General features: G+C 43.9%; 1 protein-coding gene across 7 annotated transcripts in view; it reads left to right on the forward strand.

The window, feature by feature from the left end:
* Window positions 1–24,348, forward strand: part of LOC122930979 (ABI family member 3 binding protein) — a 407,440-nt gene that overhangs the window by 314,516 nt on the left and 68,576 nt on the right. For all 7 annotated transcript variants that reach the window (XM_044284793.1, XM_044284797.1, XM_044284795.1 and 4 more), the window contains 3 exons: window positions 20,535–20,624; window positions 21,850–21,939; window positions 23,933–24,022. In XM_044284793.1, coding sequence (XP_044140728.1) covers window positions 20,535–20,624; window positions 21,850–21,939; window positions 23,933–24,022 — 270 coding nt within the window. The remainder of the gene's footprint in view (window positions 1–20,534; window positions 20,625–21,849; window positions 21,940–23,932; window positions 24,023–24,348) is intronic.

The raw sequence follows: 24,348 nt of genomic DNA on the forward strand, positions 1-24,348 counted from the left end.
GTGCATTTAACCAGCAATAGTCTGTTCATTTTTTGGCCATATACTACATCAGGGGCAAGCTGCGCCCGTCACCAAGTGCATTTAACCCTCAGTAGTGTGGTTGGTCAAGCTATCACACCAAGTGCATTTAACCAGCAATAGTCTGTTCATTTTTTGGCCATATACTAAATCAGGGGCAAGCTGCGCCCGTCACCAAGTGCATTTAACCAGCAATAGTCTGTTCATTTTTTGGCCATATACTACATCAGGGGCAAGCTGCGCCCGTCACCAAGTGCATTTAACCCTCAGTAGTGTGGTTGGTCAAGCTATCACACCAAGTGCATTTAACCAGCAATAGTCTGTTCATTTTTTGGCCATATACTAAATCAGGGGCAAGCTGCGCCCGTCACCAAGTGCATTTAACCAGCAATAGTCTGTTCATTTTTTGGCCATATACTACATCAGGGGCAAGCTGCGCCCGTCACCAAGTGCATTTAACCCTCAGTAGTGTGGTTCGTCAAGCTGTGACACCAAGTGCATTTAACCAGCAATAGTCTGTTCATTTTTTGGCCATATACTACATCAGGGGCAAGCTGCGCCCGTCACCAAGTGCATTTAACCAGCAATAGTGTGGTTATTTTTTGGCCATATCCCAGTCTAATTCTGTCACTAAATCCATACCGGTCACCCAGCGCCTAAATACTAGGCCTCAAATTTATATCCCGCTAAATCTCTCGTTACCGCTGTCCTGTTGTGGCTGGGAAAGTTATTTAGTGTCCGTCAAAGCACATTTTTTGTTCTGGGTTGAAGTACAATTCCCAATTTAGCAATTTCATAATTTAGTGGTTTCTGCTATATCAGAGCTATTTGAAATCTATCCCTAAAAGGGTATATAATATTCAAGGTGCACATAGGGTCATTCAGAATAACTTCACACACACGCTACTGTGCATTTCCAAGTCTAATTCTGTCACTAAATCCATACCGGTCACCCAGCGCCTAAATACTAGGCCTCAAATTTATATCCCGCTAAATCTCTCGTTACCGCTGTCCTGTTGTGGCTGGGAAAGTTATTTAGTGTCCGTCAAAGCACATTTTTTGTTCTGGGTTGAAATACAATTCCCAATTTAGCAATTTCATAATTTAGTGGTTTCTGCTATATCAGAGCTATTTGAAATCTATCCCTAAAAGGGTATATAATATTCAAGGTGCACATAGGGTCATTCAGAATAACTTCACACACACGCTACTGTGCATTTCCAAGTCTAATTCTGTCACTAAATCCATACCGGTCACCCAGCGCCTAAATACTAGGCCTCAAATTTATATCCCGCTAAATCTCTCGTTACCGCTGTCCTGTTGTGGCTGGGAAAGTTATTTAGTGTCCGTCAAAGCACATTTTTTGTTCTGGGTTGAAGTACAATTCCCAATTTAGCAATTTCATAATTTAGTGGTTCCTGCTATATCAGAGCTATTTGAAATCTATCCCTAAAAGGGTATATAATATTCAAGGTGCACATAGGGTCATTCAGAATAACTTCACACACACGCTACTGTGCATTTCCAAGTCTAATTCTGTCACTAAATCCATACCGGTCACCCAGCGCCTAAATACTAGGCCTCAAATTTATATCCCGCTAAATCTCTCGTTACCGCTGTCCTGTTGTGGCTGGGAAAGTTATTTAGTGTCCGTCAAAGCACATTTTTTGTTCTGGGTTGAAATACAATTCCCAATTTAGCAATTTCATAATTTAGTGGTTTCTGCTATATCAGAGCTATTTGAAATCTATCCCTAAAAGGGTATATAATATTCAAGGTGCACATAGGGTCATTCAGAATAACTTCACACACACGCTACTGTGCATTTCCAAGTCTAATTCTGTCACTAAATCCATACCGGTCACCCAGCGCCTAAATACTAGGCCTCAAATTTATATCCCGCTAAATCTCTCGTTACCGCTGTCCTGTTGTGGCTGGGAAAGTTATTTAGTGTCCGTCAAAGCACATTTTTTGTTCTGGGTTGAAGTACAATTCCCAATTTAGCAATTTCATAATTTAGTGGTTTCTGCTATATCAGAGCTATTTGAAATCTATCCCTAAAAGGGTATATAATATTCAAGGTGCACATAGGGTCATTCAGAATAACTTCACACACACGCTACTGTGCATTTCCAAGTCTAATTCTGTCACTAAATCCATACCGGTCACCCAGCGCCTAAATACTAGGCCTCAAATTTATATCCCGCTAAATCTCTCGTTACCGCTGTCCTGTTGTGGCTGGGAAAGTTATTTAGTGTCCGTCAAAGCACATTTTTTGTTCTGGGTTGAAATACAATTCCCAATTTAGCAATTTCATAATTTAGTGGTTTCTGCTGTATCAGAGCTATTTGAAATCTATCCCTAAAAGGGTAGATCATATTGAAGGTGCACATAGGGTCATTCAGAATAACTTCACACACACGCTACTGTGCATTTCCAAGTCTAATTCTGTCACTAAACCCATACCTGTCACCCAGCGCCTAAATACTAGGCCTCAAATTTATATCCCGCTAAATCTCTCGTTACCGCTGTCCTGTTGTGGCTGGGAAAGTTATTTAGTGTCCGTCAAAGCACATTTTTTGTTCTGGGTTGAAATACAATTCCCAATTTAGCAATTTCATAATTTAGTGGTTTCTGCTATATCAGAGCTATTTGAAATCTATCCCTAAAAGGGTATATAATATTCAAGGTGCACATAGGGTCATTCAGAATAACTTCACACACACGCTACTGTGCATTTCCAAGTCTAATTCTGTCACTAAATCCATACCGGTCACCCAGCGCCTAAATACTAGGCCTCAAATTTATATCCCGCTAAATCTCTCGTTACCGCTGTCCTGTTGTGGCTGGGAAAGTTATTTAGTGTCCGTCAAAGCACATTTTTTGTTCTGGGTTGAAGTACAATTCCCAATTTAGCAATTTCATAATTTAGTGGTTCCTGCTATATCAGAGCTATTTGAAATCTATCCCTAAAAGGGTATATAATATTCAAGGTGCACATAGGGTCATTCAGAATAACTTCACACACACGCTACTGTGCATTTCCAAGTCTAATTCTGTCGCTAAATCCATACCGGTCACCCAGCGCCTAAATACTAGGCCTCAGATTTATATCCCGCTAAATCTCTCGTTACCGCTGTACTGTTGTGGCTGGGAAAGTTATTTAGTGTCCGTCAAAGCACATTTTTTGTTCTGGGTTGAAATACAATTCCCAATTTAGCAATTAAAAAATTTAGTGGTTTCTGCTGTATCAGAGCTATTTGAAATCTATCCCTAAAAGGGTAGATCATATTGAAGGTGCACATAGGGTCATTCAGAATAACTTCACACACCCGCTACTGTGCATTTCCAAGTCTAATTCTGTCACTAAACCCATACCTGTCACCCAGCGCCTAAATACTAGGCCTCAAATTTATATCCCGCTAAATCTCTCGTTACCGCTGTCCTGTTGTGGCTGGGAAAGTTATTTAGTGTCCGTCAAAGCACATTTTTTGTTCTGGGTTGAAATACAATTCCCAATTTAGCAATTTCATAATTTAGTGGTTTCTGCTATATCAGAGCTATTTGAAATCTATCCCTAAAAGGGTATATAATATTCAAGGTGCACATAGGGTCATTCAGAATAACTTCACACACCCGCTACTGTGCATTTCCAAGTCTAATTCTGTCAGTAAATCCATACCGGTCACCCAGCGCCTAAATACTAGGCCTCAAATTTATATCCCGCTGAATTTGAATACAATACATTGGGCCAAATAATATTTTTGTTGTTGTGGTGAACCATAACAATGAGGAAAACATCTAGTAAGGGACGCGGACGTGGACATGGTCGTGGTGGTGTTAGTGGACCCTCTGGTGCTGGGAGAGGACGTGGCCGTTCTGCCACATCCACACGTCCTAGTGTACCAACTACCTCAGGTCCCAGTAGCCGCCAGAATTTACAGCGATATATGGTGGGGCCCAATGCCGTTCTAAGGATGGTAAGGCCTGAGCAAGTACAGGCATTAGTCAATTGGGTGGCCGACAGTGGATCCAGCACGTTCACATTATCTCCCACCCAGTCTTCTGCAGAAAGCGCACAGATGGCGCCTGAAAACCAACCCCATCAGTCTGTCACATCACCCCCATGCATACCAGGGAAACTGTCTCAGCCTCAAGTTATGCAGCAGTCTCTTATGCTGTTTGAAGACTCCGCTGGCAGGGTTTCCCAAGGGCATCCACCTAGCCCTTCCCCAGCGGTGAAAGACATAGAATGCACTGACGCACAACCACTTATGTTTCCTGATGATGAGGACATGGAAATACCACCTCAGCATGTCTCTGATGATGACGAAACACAGGTGCCAACTGCTGCGTCTTTCTGCAGTGTGCAGACTGAACAGGAGGTCAGGGATCAAGACTGGGTGGAAGACGATGCAGGGGACGATGAGGTCCTAGACCCCACATGGAATGAAGGTCGTGCCATTGACTTTCACAGTTCGGAGGAAGAGGCAGTGGTGAGACCGAGCCAACAGCGTAGCAAAAGAGGGAGCAGTGGGCAAAAGCAGAACACCCGCCGCCAAGAGACTCCGCCTGCTACTGACCGCCGCCATCTGGGACCGAGCACCCCAAAGGCAGCTTCAAGGAGTTCCCTGGCATGGCACTTCTTCAAACAATGTGCTGACGACAAGACCCGAGTGGTTTGCACGCTGTGCCATCAGAGCCTGAAGCGAGGCATTAACGTTCTGAACCTGAGCACAACCTGCATGACCAGGCACCTGCATGCAAAGCATGAACTGCAGTGGAGTAAACACCTTAAAACCAAGGAAGTCACTCAGGCTCCCCCTGCTACCTCTTCTGCTGCTGCCGCCTCGGCCTCTTCTGCTGCTGCCGCCTCGGCCTCTTCCTCCGCCTCTGGAGGAACGTTGGCACCTGCCGCCCAGCAAACAGGGGATGTACCACCAACACCACCACCACCACCTCCGTCACCAAGCGTCTCAACCATGTCACACGGCAGCATTCAGCTCTCCATCTCACAAACATTTAAGAGAAAGCGTAAATTCCCACCTAGCCACCCTCGATCCCTGGCCCTGAATGCCAGCATTTCTAAACTACTGGCCTATGAAATGCTGTCATTTAGGCTGGTGGACACAGACAGCTTCAAACAGCTCATGTCGCTTGCTGTCCCACAGTATGTTGTTCCCAGCCGCCACTACTTCTCCAAGAGAGCCGTGCCTTCCCTGCACAACCAAGTATCCGATAAAATCAAGTGTGCACTGCGCAACGCCATCTGTAGCAAGGTCCACCTAACCACAGATACGTGGACCAGTAAGCACGGCCAGGGACGCTATATCTCCCTAACTGCACACTGGGTAAATGTAGTGGCAGCTGGGCCCCAGGCGGAGAGCTGTTTGGCGCACGTCCTTCCGCCGCCAAGGATCGCAGGGCAACATTCTTTGCCTCCTGTTGCCCACCTCCTCCTTCTCGGCTTCCTCCTCCTCTTCTTCCACCTGCTCATCCAGTCAGCCACACACCTTCACCACCAACTTCAGCACAGCCCGGGGTAAACGTCAGCAGGCCATTCTGAAACTCATATGTTTGGGGGACAGGCCCCACACCGCACAGGAGTTGTGGCGGGGTATAGAACAACAGACCGACGAGTGGTTGCTGCCGGTGAGCCTCAAGCCCGGCCTGGTGGTGTGTGTAATAATGGGCGAAATCTCGTTGCAGCTCTGGGACTAGCCAATTTGACGCACATCCCTTGCTTGGCGCATGTGCTGAATTTGGTGGTGCAGAAGTTCATACACAACTACCCCGACATGTCAGAGCTGCTGCATAAAGTGCGGGCCGTCTGTTCGCGCTTCCGGCGTTCACATCCTGCTGCTGCTCGCCTGTCTGCGCTACAGCGTAACTTCGGCCTTCCCGCTCACCGCCTCATATGCGACGTGCCCACCAGGTGGAACTCCACCTTGCACATGCTGGACAGACTGTGCGAGCAGCAGCAGGCCATAGTGGAGTTTCAGCTGCAGCACGCACGGGTCAGTCGCACTACAGAACAGCACCACTTCACCACCAATGACTGGGCCTCCATGCGAGACCTGTGTGCCCTGTTGCGCTGTTTCGAGTACTCCACCAACATGGCCAGTGGCGATGACGCCGTTATCAGCGTTACAATACCACTTCTATGTCTCCTTGAGAAAACACTTAGGGCGATGATGCAAGAGGAGGTGGCCCAGGAGGAGGAGGAGGAGGAGGAGGAAGAGGGGTCATTTTTAGCACTTTCAGGCCAGTCTCTTCGAAGTGACTCAGAAGGAGGTTTTTGGCAACAGCAGAGGCCAGGTACAAATGTGGCCAGACAGGGCCCACTACTGGAGGACGAGGAGGACGAGGATGAGGAGGAGGTGGAGGAGGATGAGGATGAAGCATGGTCACAGTGGGGTGGCACCCAACGCAGCTCGGGTCCATCACTGGTGCGTGGCTGGGGGGAAAGGCAGGACGATGATGATACGCCTTTTTACAGAGGACAGCTTGTCCTTACCCCTGGGCAGCCTGGCACACATGAGCGACTACATGCTGCAGTGCCTGCGCAACGACAGCAGAGTTGCCCACATTTTAACCTGTGCGGACTACTGGGTTGCCACCCTGCTGGATCCACGCTACAAAGACAATGTGCCCACCTTACTTCCTGCACTGGAGCGTGATAGGAAGATGCGCGAGTACAAGCGCACGTTGGTAGACGCGCTACTGAGAGCATTCCCAAATGTCACAGGGGAACAAGTGGAAGCCCAAGGCCAAGGCAGAGGAGGAGCAAGAGGTCGCCAAGGCAGCTGTGTCAATGCCAGCTCCTTTGAGGGCAGGGTTAGCATGGCAGAGATGTGGAAAACTTTTGTCAACACGCCACAGCTAACTGCACCACCACCTGATACGCAACGTGTTAGCAGGAGGCAACATTTCACTAACATGGTGGAACAGTACATGTGCACACCCCTCCACGTACTGACTGATGGTTCGGCCCCATTCAACTTCTGGGTCTCTAAATTGTCCACGTGGCCAGAGCTAGCCTTTTATGCCTTGGAGGTGCTGGCCTGCCCGGCGGCCAGCGTTTTGTCTGAACGTGTATTCAGCACGGCAGGGGGCGTCATTACAGACAAACGCAGCCGCCTGTCTACAGCCAATGTGGACAAGCTGACGTTCATAAAAATGAACCAGGCATGGATCCCACAGGATCTGTCCGTCCCTTGTCCAGATTAGACATTAACTACCTCCCCTTAACCATATATTATTGGACTCCAGGGCACTTCCTCATTCAATCCTATTTTTATTTTCATTTTACCATTATATTGCGAGGCTACACAAAGTTGAATGAACCTCTCCTCTGTCTGGGTGCCGGGGCCTAGATATATATGCCAATGGACTGTTCCAATGTTGGGTGACGTGAAGCCTGATTCTCTGCTATGACATGCAGACTGATTCTCTGCTGACATGAAGCCAGATTGTCTGTTACGGGACCTCTCTCCTCTGCCTGTGTGCTGGGCCTAAATATATGCCAATGGACTGTTGCAGTGGTGGCTGACGTGAAGCCTCATTCTCTGCTATGACATGCAGACTAATTCTCTGCTGACATAAAGCCAGATTGTCTGTTACGGGACCTCTCTCCTCTGCCTGTGTGCTGGGCCTAAATATATGCCAATGGACTGTTGCAGTGGTGGCTGACGTGAAGCCTCATTCTCTGCTATGACATGCAGACTAATTCTCTGCTGACATGAAGCCAGATTGTCTGTTACGGGACCTCTCTCCTCTGCCTGTGTGCTGGGCCTAAATATATGCCAATGGACTGTTGCAGTGGTGGCTGACGTGAAGCCTCATTCTCTGCTATGACATGCAGACTAATTCTCTGCTGACATGAAGCCAGATTGTCTGTTACGGGACCTCTCTCCTCTGCCTGTGTGCTGGGCCTAAATATATGCCAATGGACTGTTGCAGTGGTGGCTGACGTGAAGCCTCATTCTCTGCTATGACATGCAGACTAATTCTCTGCTGACATGAAGCCAGATTGTCTGTTACGGGACCTCTCTCCTCTGCCTGTGTGCTGGGCCTAAATATATGCCAATGGACTGTTGCAGTGGTGGCTGACGTGAAGCCTCATTCTCTGCTATGACATGCAAACTAATTCTCTGCTGACATGAAGCCAGATTGTCTGTTACGGGACCTCTCTCCTCTGCCTGTGTGCTGGGCCTAAATATATGCCAATGGACTGTTGCAGTGGTGGCTGACGTGAAGCCTCATTCTCTGCTATGACATGCAGACTAATTCTCTGCTGACATGAAGCCAGATTGTCTGTTACGGGACCTCTCTCCTCTGCCTGTGTGCTGGGCCTAAATATATGCCAATGGACTGTTGCAGTGGTGGCTGACGTGAAGCCTCATTCTCTGCTATGACATGCAAACTAATTCTCTGCTGACATGAAGCCAGATTGTCTGTTACGGGACCTCTCTCCTCTGCCTGTGTGCTGGGCCTAAATATATGCCAATGGACTGTTGCAGTGGTGGCTGACGTGAAGCCTCATTCTCTGCTATGACATGCAGACTAATTCTCTGCTGACATGAAGCCAGATTGTCTGTTACGGGACCTCTCTCCTCTGCCTGTGTGCTGGGCCTAAATATATGCCAATGGACTGTTGCAGTGGTGGCTGACGTGAAGCCTCATTCTCTGCTATGACATGCAAACTAATTCTCTGCTGACATGAAGCCAGATTGTCTGTTACGGGACCTCTCTCCTCTGCCTGTGTGCTGGGCCTAAATATATGCCAATGGACTGTTGCAGTGGTGGCTGACGTGAAGCCTCATTCTCTGCTATGACATGCAGACTAATTCTCTGCTGACATGAAGCCAGATTCTCTGTTACGGGACCTCTCTCCTCTGCCTGGGTTCCGGGGCCTAAATATATGCCAATGGACTGTTGCAGTGGTGGCTGACGTGAAGCCTCATTCTCTGCTATGACATGCAAACTAATTCTCTGCTGACATGAAGCCAGATTGTCTGTTACGGGACCTCTCTCCTCTGCCTGTGTGCTGGGCCTAAATATATGCCAATGGACTGTTGCAGTGGTGGCTGACGTGAAGCCTCATTCTCTGCTATGACATGCAGACTAATTCTCTGCTGACATGAAGCCAGATTCTCTGTTACGGGACCTCTCTCCTCTGCCTGGGTTCCGGGGCCTAAATATCTGAGAATGGACTGTTCCAGTGGTGGGTGACGGGAAGCCAGATTCTCTGCTATGGGACCTCTCGCCAATTGATTTTGGTTAATTTTTATTTATTTAATTTTTATTTTAATTCATTTCCCTATCCACATTTGTTTGTAGGGGATTTACCTACATGTTGCTGCCTTTTGCAGCCCTCTAGCCCTTTCCTGGGCTGTTTTACAGCCTTTTTAGTGCCGAAAAGTTCGGGTCCCCATTGACTTCAATGGGGTTCGGGACGAAGTTCGGATCGGGTTCGGATCCCGAACCCGAACATTTCCGGGAAGTTCGGCCGAACTTCTCGAACCCGAACATCCAGGTGTTCGCTCAACTCTAGTACTGATATAAGATACAAAAAATACTAAGATATAAGCCACTAAGGGCTTTTCAACATAACACTTGCAGCCCAATAACAAATAGCTGGAATGACAGAGCTGTCTAATGGCTATTTGGATACCCAAATAATCGCTCTCTGCAGTTGTAAATCACTTTCCTATCAATGACCCTAGTGCCTTCTGACATCTCTCCCTTCACTAACATGCTGTGAAATGATTCCTCCCTATCCTTTCCCTGCACTTATAAATCGTTTTTTCTGTCTATTTTTTTCCCCCCAATGATGTTTTTCCAATTGCTGTCCCTAGCGCCTTCACACGTCTGTACCTGCACGCTGAATGCTGGAAAATGGCAGAATCTAAAATGGCTGCCGTATTTATAGGGCTGTGACATCACAGGGCTGGCTGGCTGCTGATTGGCTGCATGCAGGCATGTCAATCTGGGTGATCCCGCCTTCCCAGAGTTCCTTGCCACATGTCCTCAGTCCTCACACGTGTAGCCGCCATTTTAGGAAAATTGTGCTTCGTTACCACAAGAGCGAGAAAATTCACATTTGTTGCGAATCAAATTTTTCCTGAAATTCGGATCGAATTCCACTTCGTCAGCTTCGATTCGCTCATCTCTAGTTATTGTACAATGAAAGAATAGATACGCTTTGACAATCATCAACTGTGAATAGTGTATCCTGTCTTATCTGTCATTCTAATCACATATGTAATTATATCACCTTTGTGTACAGATAAGCAGGTAACTGCAGTAAAGTGATCTGTATAGACCAAGAAGTGATGCCTATTATTAGACTTAGTGGCCAGTGCGAAAACTGCAGGATTTTATGTGTTTTTATTAAATGTAGACATAGAGAAGGAAAATTTAAAATAACATTATCAAAACTTATTTAACAACATGTTAAATATAAAAACTTGATTTAAACAAAAGGTAATTTTCTGATGACCCATTTCCTTTAAAGGGGTTTCAACAGTACCTGCCCCAAACTTCCAACAGTGCATATGGCAGGTGCAGTGTATTTGGAGGAGGCTCAGTGATTTGCCTGGTCACATGACCCTCCATCAGCAGCCATTTTATGGACAGGATCTGTATGTGTACATCAGAAAAGACGTAGCCAACAAGGAGGAAGACCTTATGAAATATAGAAAATGGCCCAGAATATGAACAGAGGCTGCATTAATAAGTGCCATATCGTCGTCTGACAAACACATTCATCAAAAGTAGCCAGAATGTGTCCAACGACTTTAATGTACTTGGATGATCAAGCCTCAAACTCTTACATTTTGGACCATTTTGTTTGCAAACACGTCTGAAAGAATATATAATAGTTCCAGTGATTCCTGGAAAACAAATCAAGTCACAGATTACAGTCATAATATAAAATACATCTTTTTCCATATAGCATCCATCTCAATAACATTGTCAGGCTCATTTTGTAATTTTCCTCCCTTATGCTCCCTAAAGTATTCCCATGCCAATTCGAGATTAGCAGCGAACCATTGGAAAACCGCTGATGGAAGGAACATTGTGGTGAAGTAGTAAGAAAACAGAAGTACAAGAAGGTCCAACTATTCCCTAGTCATGGTTGGAATAGGGGTTCATGTTCATCAGTAGTAAGCATTCTCACACACTTTGGGTGGAGTAGTTGAGGAAAAGCTAACACTGTGTAAAACAAACTGTATATTTAGGATTAAACATCTATCTGTCCCTTAAATGAACTGACATGGACTATGTTAATGGCCAGCGAGCGGGAACAAGTATGATATTGGGGGCTACATAAGGGGAGACAGTTAACTCCTACTTTCTATTCCTGTCCCCAACATTAAAGTATTACTATATTGTGATCCAGTGACAATAACAATTCTGTGTGCTATATAGAGCATAAGATATGCATATATTGTTGTTGTGTAATTTACAGTATATTATATTAAAAAAGGAAATATAGATCAATTTCTAAAGCCAAATAATTTGCTTTGATTAGGAACAGAACTTTATTTTGTCCGCTTAACACCATTATACATTACAAACCCTGTATAATCAGGACTTAAAGGACCAGTAACCTCTTTGGATATCTATTTTAGCAACTACTCGCATACCCCTTGTAATAACAGTTCTGGAGCATCTACTCCTATGACTATGTTGTGCTATTCCTGTATTATTCCTTCTAGAGGTAATTAATGAATTACTAGCGGTTTGCAGTGACGGTCCAGATGGATGTTAATTGTTGGGTGTGTGTCCCTGCACAGTCGGATACTATCCAATCAGTGCTGCCAGTGTCAGACTGTGCCCCTAACTGGTAACACCCAGCTGTACCTTCACTGCAAACTGCTAGCAATTCAATCATCATTTTTAGCTGAAATAATAAAGGAATGGCACATCATAGATTCATAAGAATAGAGTTTCCAGAATTGCTATTACAGGGGGAATGCAACTAGTTACTAAAACAGGCAAGTTAGGAGAGGTGACAGCTCATCTCTAAGTAATTCATGTTATATAAAATAATGAGTTGGGTTGTTTGATATTCAATATAAATCACTAATAATAGCCCAAATAATGTACATTTCCTGCCAAAAATCTACGAATATTTCTTTCTTAGCTAGAGTATCATAAATGTTTCTAATATCCTGTATAACTATAATCTCTGTTGACGTAGAAATGTTATATTACTTAAAGTCGGCTTACAGCATGTTCTGTGCACCAGAAATCACAGCGTGTTCATGTCTCAGTCATAGCTATTATCTCACAGCACTCTGATGGTCAGACACATGAAAATGTGTGTGCTAAAATCAGTCTAGATAGATAGATAGATAGATAGATAGATAGATAGGGCAAGTTCTGTGCACCAGAAATCACAGCTGGTTCATGTCTCAGCACTCTAATGACAGGACACATGAACATCTTTGTATAAAAAGATTAGATCAAAAGTCATAACTGAATTTATAAACTATACGTGTGAGCCAAAATGAGTCTATTTATGAGCTGTACTTATAATCTCACAGCACTAAGATGATCGGACACATGGGAATCTCAGTATAAAAAGATTAGATCAAAAGTCATAATTGAATTAGATATAAACTAAAAATGAGTCTAGATGGATGGATAGATAGATACATAGATAGATAGATAGATAGATAGATACAACAGATAGAGAGATAGATACAATAAACATAGATAGATAGATAGATAGATAGATAGATAGATAGATAGATAGAGCTGAATCTCAATAAATTAGAATGTCATTGAACAGTTTCTTTTTTTTAGTATTTCAAAAAGTGAAATATATATATACATTACACAGAGTGATCTATTTCAAGCATTTATTTCTTGTAATGTTGATTATTATGACTTACAGCTAATGAAAACCCAAAAGTCGGTATCTCAGAAAATTAGAATATTTCTGCGCCAGAAAGCGATTGGCTTGATAAATCTCCCCCATATTTTTTTTTATTTTGGGGGGGGCATTTTTCTGCACTTTTTTCACCATGTTTTTGGTGCATTTTTTTGCAATAAAAATGCCAGCTCCAGATGTTAACTGAAGCACGATAGTAAATATTAAATACAGGACAGACGTTTTTTGACTACTGGTAATTTTTGTCAATTAGGTGTCTTTTTTTGTCCTTCTAACTTTTTACAAATGTGGCATGTTATGGCTGTTGCCATTTTTTCAGGCATTTTGCCAACACTATATAGCTAAAAACTCCATGAAGAAAATGCTAGTGGTAAGACGCACTGGCCCAGATTTACTAATCCTATATATGGTGTAAACTAAGACAGGCAGTCTAGACCTGCACCACATTTATTGCAGTGGCTCAGCCTGATGATACATGTGGCGCCAGGACAGACACTTTTCTCTTGCTCTGTACCAGCTGCTGGTTGGCTTAGGCTACTTTACATTTGCATTTTTACTGGATCCGGCAGGGTTCAGCAAAAACGCTTCCGTTACTGATAATACAACCGCCTGCATCCATTATGAACAGATCCGGTTGTATTATCTTTAACATAGCCAAGACGGATCCGTCATGAACTCCAGGGAAAGTCAATGGGAGACAGATCCGTTTTCTATTGTGTCAGATTGTGTCAGAGAAAACGGATCTGTCCCCATTGACATGCATTGTGGGTCATGACGGATCCGTCTTGCTCCGCACCCCATGACGGAAAGAAAACGGCAGTTTGCTCTCCTGTAAGAGAACGCAACCAAATGGAACAGAATGCATTTTGGAGCATTCCGTTCTGTTCAGTCACATTTTGTCCCCATTGACAATTAATGGGGACAAAACAAAAGTCTTTTTCTCCGGTATTGAGACCCTATGACGGATGTGAAAGTAGCCTTACTGTGAGACAGAATGTTATGCCCAAGTTGTGCACAGTTTTGATGCAAAATGTCACATCTTAAGCCCTACTGATTTTCCATTCAGCTCCAGTCATTCCGACTGATCCCTTTTGTGAGCAAGTCGGAGAACAGTGTAGAAACCCTAGCTGTGCCAAAATTGCACCAATTTGTGCATTCTCCATGTAATAGCAATTCTGGAACATGCTTTCTTATGGCTGTATGTAGCATTCTTCTTTTATTCCTGCTAGATGTTTATGGATAAAGGTACAGATGGGAGTTACCGGTTGGAGTCCCTGCATAATCTGACAGTGGCAGCAAACCCCCCCCCCCCCCCCCCCCCCCCCAACTGCCAAAACCCATCTGTACCTTTATCCATAGGTTTCTAGCAAGAATAGTAGAGGAGTGGGATAACATAGAGTGACAAGAAAACATGCTTCAGAATTGTTATCACATGGGGAATGCAAGTAGTTACTAAAGCAGACATGTCGGGGGCGGTGACAGCTCCTCTTTAACAACATATAGAACAGACTGATTTTAAGTTATGGAGGAGAACAATGACTTTTGCCGCTAGCTACCTACCCCCTATACTGTATGTGACTTTAACAGACACTGACAGCACTGTGATTAGTGGTCCTTACTGAGATTTATCAGGGAGCTAATCTACAGTAAGTCTATGTCAGAAACAATTGCTAAGTGCCCAAGGAGAAATGATGACGTAGATAAATAAGTAAGGATAATTATATCATTTATATTTTCCATTACAATATAGTATGATTGTGTACATTTGAGGTAAAAAAAAATTGCATATTCTCTCTAATGAATGGAATCAAGCAAATTAGAGGAACATTTACATGAAAATATGCCAGCTCTCGCAAGACATGAAGCTATGCAGAGATCCAGAAACTATGCGCTCTGTACACAACACCCAAAGAGAACCGTTAAGTCTTTTCATATGGTAAAGCGCTTTTCTTACATTCACAGCATCCTCTGTAGAGAGTCAGCTCTCGGATAATTGGAGCTGAAATGTCTGAGACCCAAGGACTCCAAAAATTCCACCAAAGGAGCTTTAAGCATCAAGTTATAAAATGCAGTCTTGGTGGAACAATAAATCTCCAGCTCTAAAATTGCATGAGATTCCTCAATACACAATGATTTTCATCAATGCTTAAATTTACACCATGGGACCCGGTGTTATTTCCAAGCAAACCAAAATAACTGTAGCAGCGGTGTTACATAAATACAGCATACAACGGAAATGTCAGGCCTTGTTTAGATTGTGTAGTTACATAACCATGATGATGTCATCATTTCTGAATCCCTTACCGGGAGGCATACCAATACAATTCAGTTCATTGTATCTGAAAGGAGATGTGAAAAGGGCAGTCAGTAGATACTAGAGCCCCATTGTTAAATGGGATGTATGACACACTCTCGTTACAGACTTTCAATGTGTGTCTAGATTAGGATCGTTGGATATGTGATGTAAACTATTGTTACTTTGGTATTTTCTAGTCGTGATATGCAATCGTAACACTGATGGTAGCATGTGTACCTCAAGTGGTGGGAGACAAATATTCTTACACAGAATTGTGGCGGCCTAGATGCACAGGCTTAACCTGCCACATTGGAAATACAACTCGAGTAGACAGCAGATTATACTAAAAGAAAATTGTGTGCCATTCATGTATGACTTGTTGATGCTGGGGTTTAAGAAAGCTTTATGTCTTATCTGGTGAGGTGGATCTGCTGATGCTTTGGTCCAGATAAGCAGGGCTTATGCAACACAGACATACCAGAGTGAACAGATACTGACTTGAAACAGTGGAAGACCCATGAATGACTTCAAAATGTTTTCAGGCTTTATCATATTGATGACCTATCCTCATCATATAGGTCACCTCAGTATTAGATTAGTGGGGTTCAACTTTCAGCTCCCCCACTGATCAACTGTTTGGCGGGGCCACAGCACACATGCAAGCACTGCATCCTCTTCAATGTTGCAGTGATGCAGTGTAATTACACCTTTTTGTCCTGTTTATTTGAATGGTAGAGCAATAAATAATTAACCTGTACCCCCCACTCAATGTAGACATGCAGTTAAACATTGAAAAGGATGAAGTGCTCACATGAGCACCTTCGCCCCTTCAAAAATAGCTGATGTGATAGGTCATCGATATTATGAAACTGGAATACCTAATGCCAGAAACAAAATGTACCCCATCCAGTAATTTGGTTGTCAACCAATGAATCACTGGTGAATGTTGCTTCAGCCATGGTAGTCCCAGGACCTCCAGAGTGCTAGTAATAGGGTCATCCTGTTCCCAGAGGGGTGCTGCCCAGGCCAATGTTTCTCTGGAGAACAGTGAAATAATATATGCCACTCTTGTTTGATCCAGTGGGCCAATGCCCAGGGGGAAGCCTCAGCCCTTCTCATCAACTCCAGCCAAGTAAGTCATGATCTGACGCTCTTAGAGTTGGGGTTTATGTTTATGGCCGTGACTCCTTGGGAGCCGCATACAGTTGCCCGCGGTTTGGTTTATTGTGTCAACCGCAGCTGGGGGCACTTTGCTGTCTGCCTCAGGTGCGGTTGCCGAGGACAACAGGTATGTGTGCGGTTGCCTTGGAGTTGTGTGTGTGTATGTATGCACTTTGAATGTCTGGTGTGCACTCTGTTTTATGTTTGGTGTGCACTGTGACATTTGCCCTTCACTGTAGCTGCCCGTGGCAACGTTTGGTTTGATGTACATGTGGTGGCAGTGTCTCTGCCTTTTGGCCGGCTCCCAGGACACGTTTGCCACACATGTCGTTGTCATCGGTAATAGCTGCAGTGAGTATTTGTGTGCATTTCCCTTTATGTGGTCTCACTACACTTCCTGGTGTTGGAAGGGTTAATTCCCTTCTGTGTGTGTGAACACTGGGTGTGTCTGTGTGGGTGTGACTACTTGGGCCTATAAAGCCTCATTGTTATCTCCAGTCTGAGGGGTACTTCAGCCATGCCTAGCTGGAGTAGCCTCCTGTGTTATTTCACCTGCCAGTGGGGGCCACCCTTGTGGTCATAAGTTTAAGTTTGTGTGATGTTCAGTTTATGTTTTCCTTTATTATTCTGTGCAGCTATGGATCTGGGTTCCTGTGTGTGGATGTGTGTGTGCTGAGTTCTATTTGTATTGTTGTGGACTTCAGCTTGCCTGCACACGGATCCAGTCAGCAAGGCTGTGGCAGGTGGCTGGAACTAGTGCAGCACCTGCCATATCCATAGGCCTGTTTCTGTTCCCCTTTTTCCTGCAGCTTGGCCAGTGAGACTCCTGTTCCTCCGTGTCCAGAAGGAACAGGTCGTCTTACCCTTCACTCCTAGTTCAGGGACCGGCAGAGGGTGAGTAGGGATCCAAGGTTCCTGAGCATGGGCCCTCCTACCTTCAAGGTCGGCCCATGCAGCTAGGAGTTAGGGACGGATTAGGGATGCTTTAGGAGGTGACCTGCTCCCTAATTCTCTCGTCCTGGCCGAGCAGTGGTTTACATCTTCTGGCATCGCACGGCTGAGGATTTTCCCCATCCTCAGCCGTGACATGGGGTCATCAAGTACCTATATACCTGGCTGGAAGCTTCAGGTGGACAGAACATGGTCCTGACCCCCATCATGGAACATCCTCTGGGGAGATATTTTGTGCTGCTGGGTCATTATTTTGTGGTGCACTGTGGTATTTGATTATGTTAGGGTAGTATTTTGGGATGTACTGTGGTATTTACCTCTTTTGGGGTGGTATTTTGCTCTGCAAAATGGTATTGCTGGATCCTCCCACTTGCATTGGCCTCAGCTACTTTTGTTAGCTTTGCCTTCTGTCAGTTTGGACCCGCCTACAACATGGAGCCACTTTTCAGGGGTTTTCAGGGCCACTTTAAGTTCCCAGTCCACCCCTGTTTGACCAGAGTGTACAGTGCATTCAATAATTAAGCCCCAGCATGCCTTAGGATTCCTGAAGATCCCTAAGGAGTGGATCCAGACAAAGAAAAGATTGTGGCATATGTTTCAAGAGAGGAGAAGATGCTGCCGGACCAGGTCCCTCTGTGCCAAGAGGTCACACACAGCCTGGACTTAAAGTTAATTGAGATACCTATTTAGCCAACTCATTGAGGTCAATCAGCAATGGGAGAGAAGCTGCTGCACCCTTGGGATCCAGAGTTAGCAGAGTTTGTACAGACCTTAAGATGTTGGTGATGTAGAAGGGCTAAAGCTGTTGCACACCTGGCGATGTAGCAAAGCTGAGGCTGTGACAGAGTTGATGGAGTATAAAAACAAAAGTTGTGGCAGGGAAGCACACAGAATTGAAGACAAACTAGTTTGTAGTAGTACTAGTTTGCCTTCCCTGCCGACTAGCAGGTCAGCAGGGAAGGCAAACTTCCTGAATAGCAAACGACATCCCGCGGACTGAGCCTGGTTTAAATAACCTGACAGGGTGACGTCACTGCTGTGTGCCTGTTGTTCACGGTAACCTGACACTCAGGAGAAGTAACTGAGTTGGGCCGAGCAGAAAAGTGAGGCCCAAATAATCTTAAAATAATCTCACACCTACATAACCATGTAAAATTTTAAGAAGGAAATGCTTAGTAAGAGGTTAGAATTTGGTATAATTGGTTTCAAAATCCATTAATCCAGCATCATGCAAATCAAGCGTGCTTAATTTTCTGACATATACAAAAATCCGCAGCACTCCTCCATTGATGAAAATATCCGGTCTTTTATGAAACCAGCAGCATAACTACAGTGACGTTTCGACCACCTCTGGTCTTTATTAAGCAGTGAAATCACAATAAAGAGTGTGCCTTTAAATAGTGCTTATGTGGGAGTGTCCCTCACCTCCCCATAGAATGGGGGTGTGATCCTAACATTCAAATGCATCACATTAACAGATCATTTAATACACATATTTTTTCAAGCAATATCAGTTGTGTCACTGATAGATGCATATTAATGTTTATAGTTCTTATAATCTGTTCTCAACATAACCTTCAGTGACATGTTTATACTGTAAACATTTCACCTAAATAGACTTTAATAACTTACATGTGGTAGTCTCCATGTGAGGACTGGCACTGCACTCGAGTAAGTACGTGCCTATGCCCGGCGTACTCATATTCCGGACTTGTGGCTAATAGAAAGAAGAATAATCCACTGTTGCTAAAGAAAGGGAGCGATCCCCTAAAAGACAGAATCGCTCCCCATCCACAGCACAGGGATAATGAGGACCTCCATACTCCTGCTGGCATAATCAACGAATAATTAAACAGTGACAAGCTGAGGGGAGAACTGAGGGGATCTTGATTTGACTGTATCATTGAGACCCCCTCACTAATTAAGTACTCAGTACCCAACCACCTGTATATATTTACCTGATGATGGGACCCTTGGCTGGGATCTCTATCTACGAGCACCACCGCCCTTACTAACGGTATCCTTTTTCCCATGTTGGAATTTGTAGCGCTGCTTATCCTTTTTTTACCTTAATTTTCTAACATAATCACATTTCTGCATGACAGGTTATGTATCAGACAATTTTAGACTTTCTTTTCAGGCAGCTACAGTCACTGGTCATAACTGTGTCCTGGAGGAACAGAACTATATACAGTAATAGAGCATAATACTGATGGGAGTCGTGATTTCAAGACCAGAGATGTGATTGGTTGTTACGATTCAAAGAGTCAAAACGGATAGGCAGATATCTGAACTTCTATTTCTTTACATGAAATCAACAGACTAAATATGAGCTAAAAACCAACTTACCACCGTAGGAACCCAACCTTTATACAGCTGCGTACCTATCTACTCCTCACTGCTAGGTTCTGGTGCCTTGAGTCCACCGTTGTCTTCACCGGGCTCGGACTGGCCCACAGGGGTATAGGGGAATCCCCCGGCGGGCCCCTAGTCTCCCACCCCCTGCACAAGTGGCACATAATACCATATTGCAGTAGACTTACTGCACTACATACATATATACAATGTACAGCACCTCAATCAGTCTATGTTCATATAAAAAAACTTGTTAAAATGTGTATTATATTTGAATGTATCCGTACGGTGGGCCCCCAAAATAAATTTTACGGGTGGACCCTAGGTTCCCCAGTCCGACACTGGTATTCACTGCGCTTCATTTCCCACATGTAAACTTCCTTTATGGGTAGAGTCCTATGTTCCTCTGCAGCACATCATTGGTGGGTCAGTGAGGCCAGTCATTGGTTGGAGTGGCACACATGATCCTGTCCATGCCAGAAGTTTGCATGCGGGGGGCGAAACACATTGAAGACAGCATTGGACCCACAGAGTCTAAACCGAGCAGTGGGGACCAGGTAAGAATTTTTCCCTTCAGAGGTCCAGAGGTGAGGATGGGGGGATTTGAAAAATAAGTAAATCCTGGAATGCCCCTAGTGGTGTTAAATACCTCAGAATTTTAAAGCATGTACTGTATGTGATCGGAATGAAGGAATGGTGTGCTGGATTATGCTATGGCTGCATCTGGGGACTCGCAGGCTATTTCAGTTTTTCTCTATGTCATGCAAAAATCCAATTGTAAAAACAATTGTATTGTAAAATGTAGTGGATTTTTATGATTTGGCTAATTTATGATTTGCTTTTCAGGTGGAAAAGTATATGACAGTACAAAGCTTCTTGGTGTTAGCAGAAATATTTCATTGGAACCAAACAACACTGGGAAAAGAACATTTTCGGGTATGTAGAACAATTCTTGAGGGTTTTAACCATTTTTTGGGCCATATCTGTGACAGCCATTAAAGCAGTTGTCTCATAAAGACAACCTATCTTTAAAATAACGCTAGTGGACCGCCAGACCCTATTGTTCCATCAACTTAGGTCTCCTGATGAGGATGCAACTTAGGTCTCCTGATGAGCATGCTTCTGATAAGGTTAAGGTTAAATATCACAAATTCATACATGTGATTCTGATAGTCGTCCTCAGAAGCTTATTTGCTTGATGCTTGGGCCCTAATCTTCCTGGTAGGGATTTTATTATTTTGCAACTGAATCAGTTACTCAAACTTGACCCCATAGAAGTGGTAAGACATATACAACAGTACACAAGGAAAATGGAAAAGCTTTATTGGATCTCACTATACACATCCAGACATACAGAAACGAATGAGCACATTCAGGTACTCTGAATAGTAAAGTAAAGCTGACCTAAAGGGTTTGCTAGGCAAACTTGAGATTTAGGAGGGGTATGATTGGGCTGTGAAATTAATGATAGACGCCAACCTGGACACCTACAGAGACTTAAAGAGACTCACCTATATTAGCCATATTCTGGCGCAGATTGGGGCACAGCGGTTATCTGCATCTTTTCCCCGCTCACTCCAGGTCTAAAAAAGTGGGCGTGGAAGGGGTGGGCCGACAGACCCTTCTCATTAATTATTTTCTATCCCTGTGTTAGGCGTAGAAAATGGTCTAAATGTAAGACAGCTAGGAAGCTGCCTTACAATAACAATGCCGCTGGATGCACCGAAATTACATAGAGGCCCTCGGCCTCTTTATAACTTCGGCGGGTCCACCGCCAGATATAGGAATTATTAAGACTAACGTCTTAAACGCCTGTCTTAATAAATGACCCCCAATGTTTTTATTGGAATTCATGTACTTGACAATGCTTAGTCGGGAAGCTGTGTCTACATTTTCTATGAATGATTGTTCACATGATCCAAATACCAAAAGTATCTTCAGTCTTAGGGATAAACAAATATTTACATATGCTAGTGCAGACGAGAGAATAGAGGACCGAAATAACTTTTAACACTTCTATAGTTTTCCTCATACGACGTCTACTGTAAATATAGATGTCAGGAGAGAAAAGATTATACAGCTACTATAATGCTCTAAAATAATCTGTGATTTCATACTAGAAAACATTTACATATTTCATTATTTTTCTTTCCTCCTCAAGTATCATCACCACCTTTACCTCCTGTAAGACCAACCTCCATACGTAGAAGATTTCATCATAGCAATGTCACAGGAAGACCAGGAGTTTCAGGTATGGTCGACTGGGTGCACATGCACTCAGATCTCAGGTACATAAGTAAATAGTTGGCTTAATCCCCTGATACTCTTGTAATATACGTGTAGTGTAGCCCCGATGGTTTTATTGACAAGGACTACATCTGCTAACTAGTATAGTTATTCACAATGTAATGTACAATTATCAAATATATATAACAGTGGGCTATATGCAGAATAGAATAGGGTACTTGCAAATTGTGCTTGCCATTTAAATGTTATTTTGATGTTTTAATGTATTGTACTAAACAGTACGGTTTTGAATTTATAAATTGGGTATAACAATCCTGACTCTGCCTGTGTAGGAGGCTAAGTAGTGGACTTAAGTCCGCCCCTAGTTCAGTCAGTGTGAGTCTAGTGTTAGCTCAGAAAGTGAGAGGAGCTACATGTGCTCACTTCTTGGAGTATTGCATCAAGAAAGCCATCACTAATTTACAGTATTCCGGAAAGAGAGAAAAAGAAAGGAGCAAGAAGATCCAGAGTCTGCAAGGCTAAGCATTAAAGTCAGTCAGCATGATATTTGCTGTTTAAAGAGGACCTTCTATGGGTCCAGACATTATAAACTAAGTATCAGGATATGTAGGGCATAGTGCAGGGATCTAACTGCACTTACTATTTTTTCTGGGCGCCGCTCCGTTCGCCTGCTGTGGCCCCCATTGTATTCTCCCGCCTGGTATGCTAATTTTAGCATTGGAGCAATGAGGAGGAGACAGCTGTGAGCTGTCCAATCGCAGCAGAGAGCGCCACAGCCAGGAAGAAAAAAAAAAACTCCTGCTGGATTCTCCTTGCTCTATATCCTTGGATCCCAGAAGTGGTTTGCATGATGAATAAGTAAAATAAATGGAGTCCAGACTTGTATTAACATAGTTAACAGCTTTACTTGAATAAATGGTAATCCAAACAGTTTCCAGACTTTATCTTGGTCATCAGCAGGTTTTGGCTTAACTTCTAGCAGGCAAAACACTCTCAGCTCTGCTACATCCAAACTCTCTCAGCCCTGCTATGTTGGCTGGAACTTTTCCTCTTCTGCTGCATCTGTGACTTAGCTGTCTGTAGTCTTACTTTAATCCTAGGAACTTCTTCTTAGCTTCAAGCTTACTTAGTTTGGCTTTTAGCTAATAAAAGCCCAGGAGGGGACATGCAATCTTTTAGAACTCAGGCAGGGCCTGTCTGGCAGGGACGAGGCCTGCTGCTTCCCTTTACAGGGGGTAAGCTAGACACACAACCTCTCCCTTAGGAGGGGGGGCTAGACTGACCACTCTGGGTCCACATGATGTAAAATGCTATTTTTCAGACAATGCCACCATCTTCCATTGCTCCATGTCCTAATTCTGATGTTTGTGTGCACATTGTAGACACTTTTAGCAGTGGTCAAGGGTCAGAATGGACACCCTGATCAATCTGTGATTACACAGCAAGCTACGATGCACTGTGTGTTCTGCACCCATAAACATGTAGCTACCTGGCCCCGATTGGGCCCCTTTTGGTAGATTTGACGTTTGAACAGTTCCTTGAAAAAGTATTCATAGTCCTTGAACTTTCCACATTTTTCGACAGGACTTTGTTTTCTGTCTTGCATAACGGGACCCAGACGGATCCATTATGCTTACCCATAGACTTCTATTAGGACTGAAAGCAAACAGAATGCTTTTTAAAGGCTTCCGTTTTGCATTTTGTCTGGGCATTCGGTTATTTTCCGTTATAACATGCCATAACGGAATCCCTAACGCTAGTGTGAACCCACCCTTACTTCCAGAACTGACTGTTCACTTGCTACCTAACATATCGTATCTTCTGACAGCTGTGAATGCCCTGAAATAATCAGTTATTCACTTAATTTGTGGTTTTAATGTTATGACTGATCAGTGTGACCCAGTAGTGTTTTAATAGAGTTTCTAAAGCGAAAATATAAGGTTAGGTAATTGTTACTGCCTTTAGTTATAGTCATTTTACTTTCTTTATCCTTGCAGTATCTTCACCACCACTTCTTCCTGTTAGACCAACAGCCATACGTAGGAAGCCTTCAGCTACCAATGTTACAGGCAGACCGAGAAATCAAGGTAAAGTAATAACATTATCAAACGTTCTTTATGACACTTTTATTACGAGATCTACATGCTAACATATTCTCAGTATTTCCAAATTCTCTACATTTCAACAATTGCTGTGAAAAGAATCTCAGTAGTCCATAATAAAACTATGGATTTCATGTGAAGGGTGCTAGTACACAAATAATCTATAATGTGCACAGCAGTGGCCCCTAAGGGGCCAGTGCAGTGGTTGGCATGGGAGTGGTAGTGGCTCTGATGAGATGTTGTGTCATGGTGTACATTCTCAGGCCATAACTCCCTGAGGGTCACTGCAGTGAAAAGGTGATGTGAAGAAA

Source organism: Bufo gargarizans, chromosome 3 (assembly GCF_014858855.1).
Source record: "Bufo gargarizans isolate SCDJY-AF-19 chromosome 3, ASM1485885v1, whole genome shotgun sequence".
Lineage (NCBI taxonomy): Eukaryota > Metazoa > Chordata > Amphibia > Anura > Bufonidae > Bufo > Bufo gargarizans.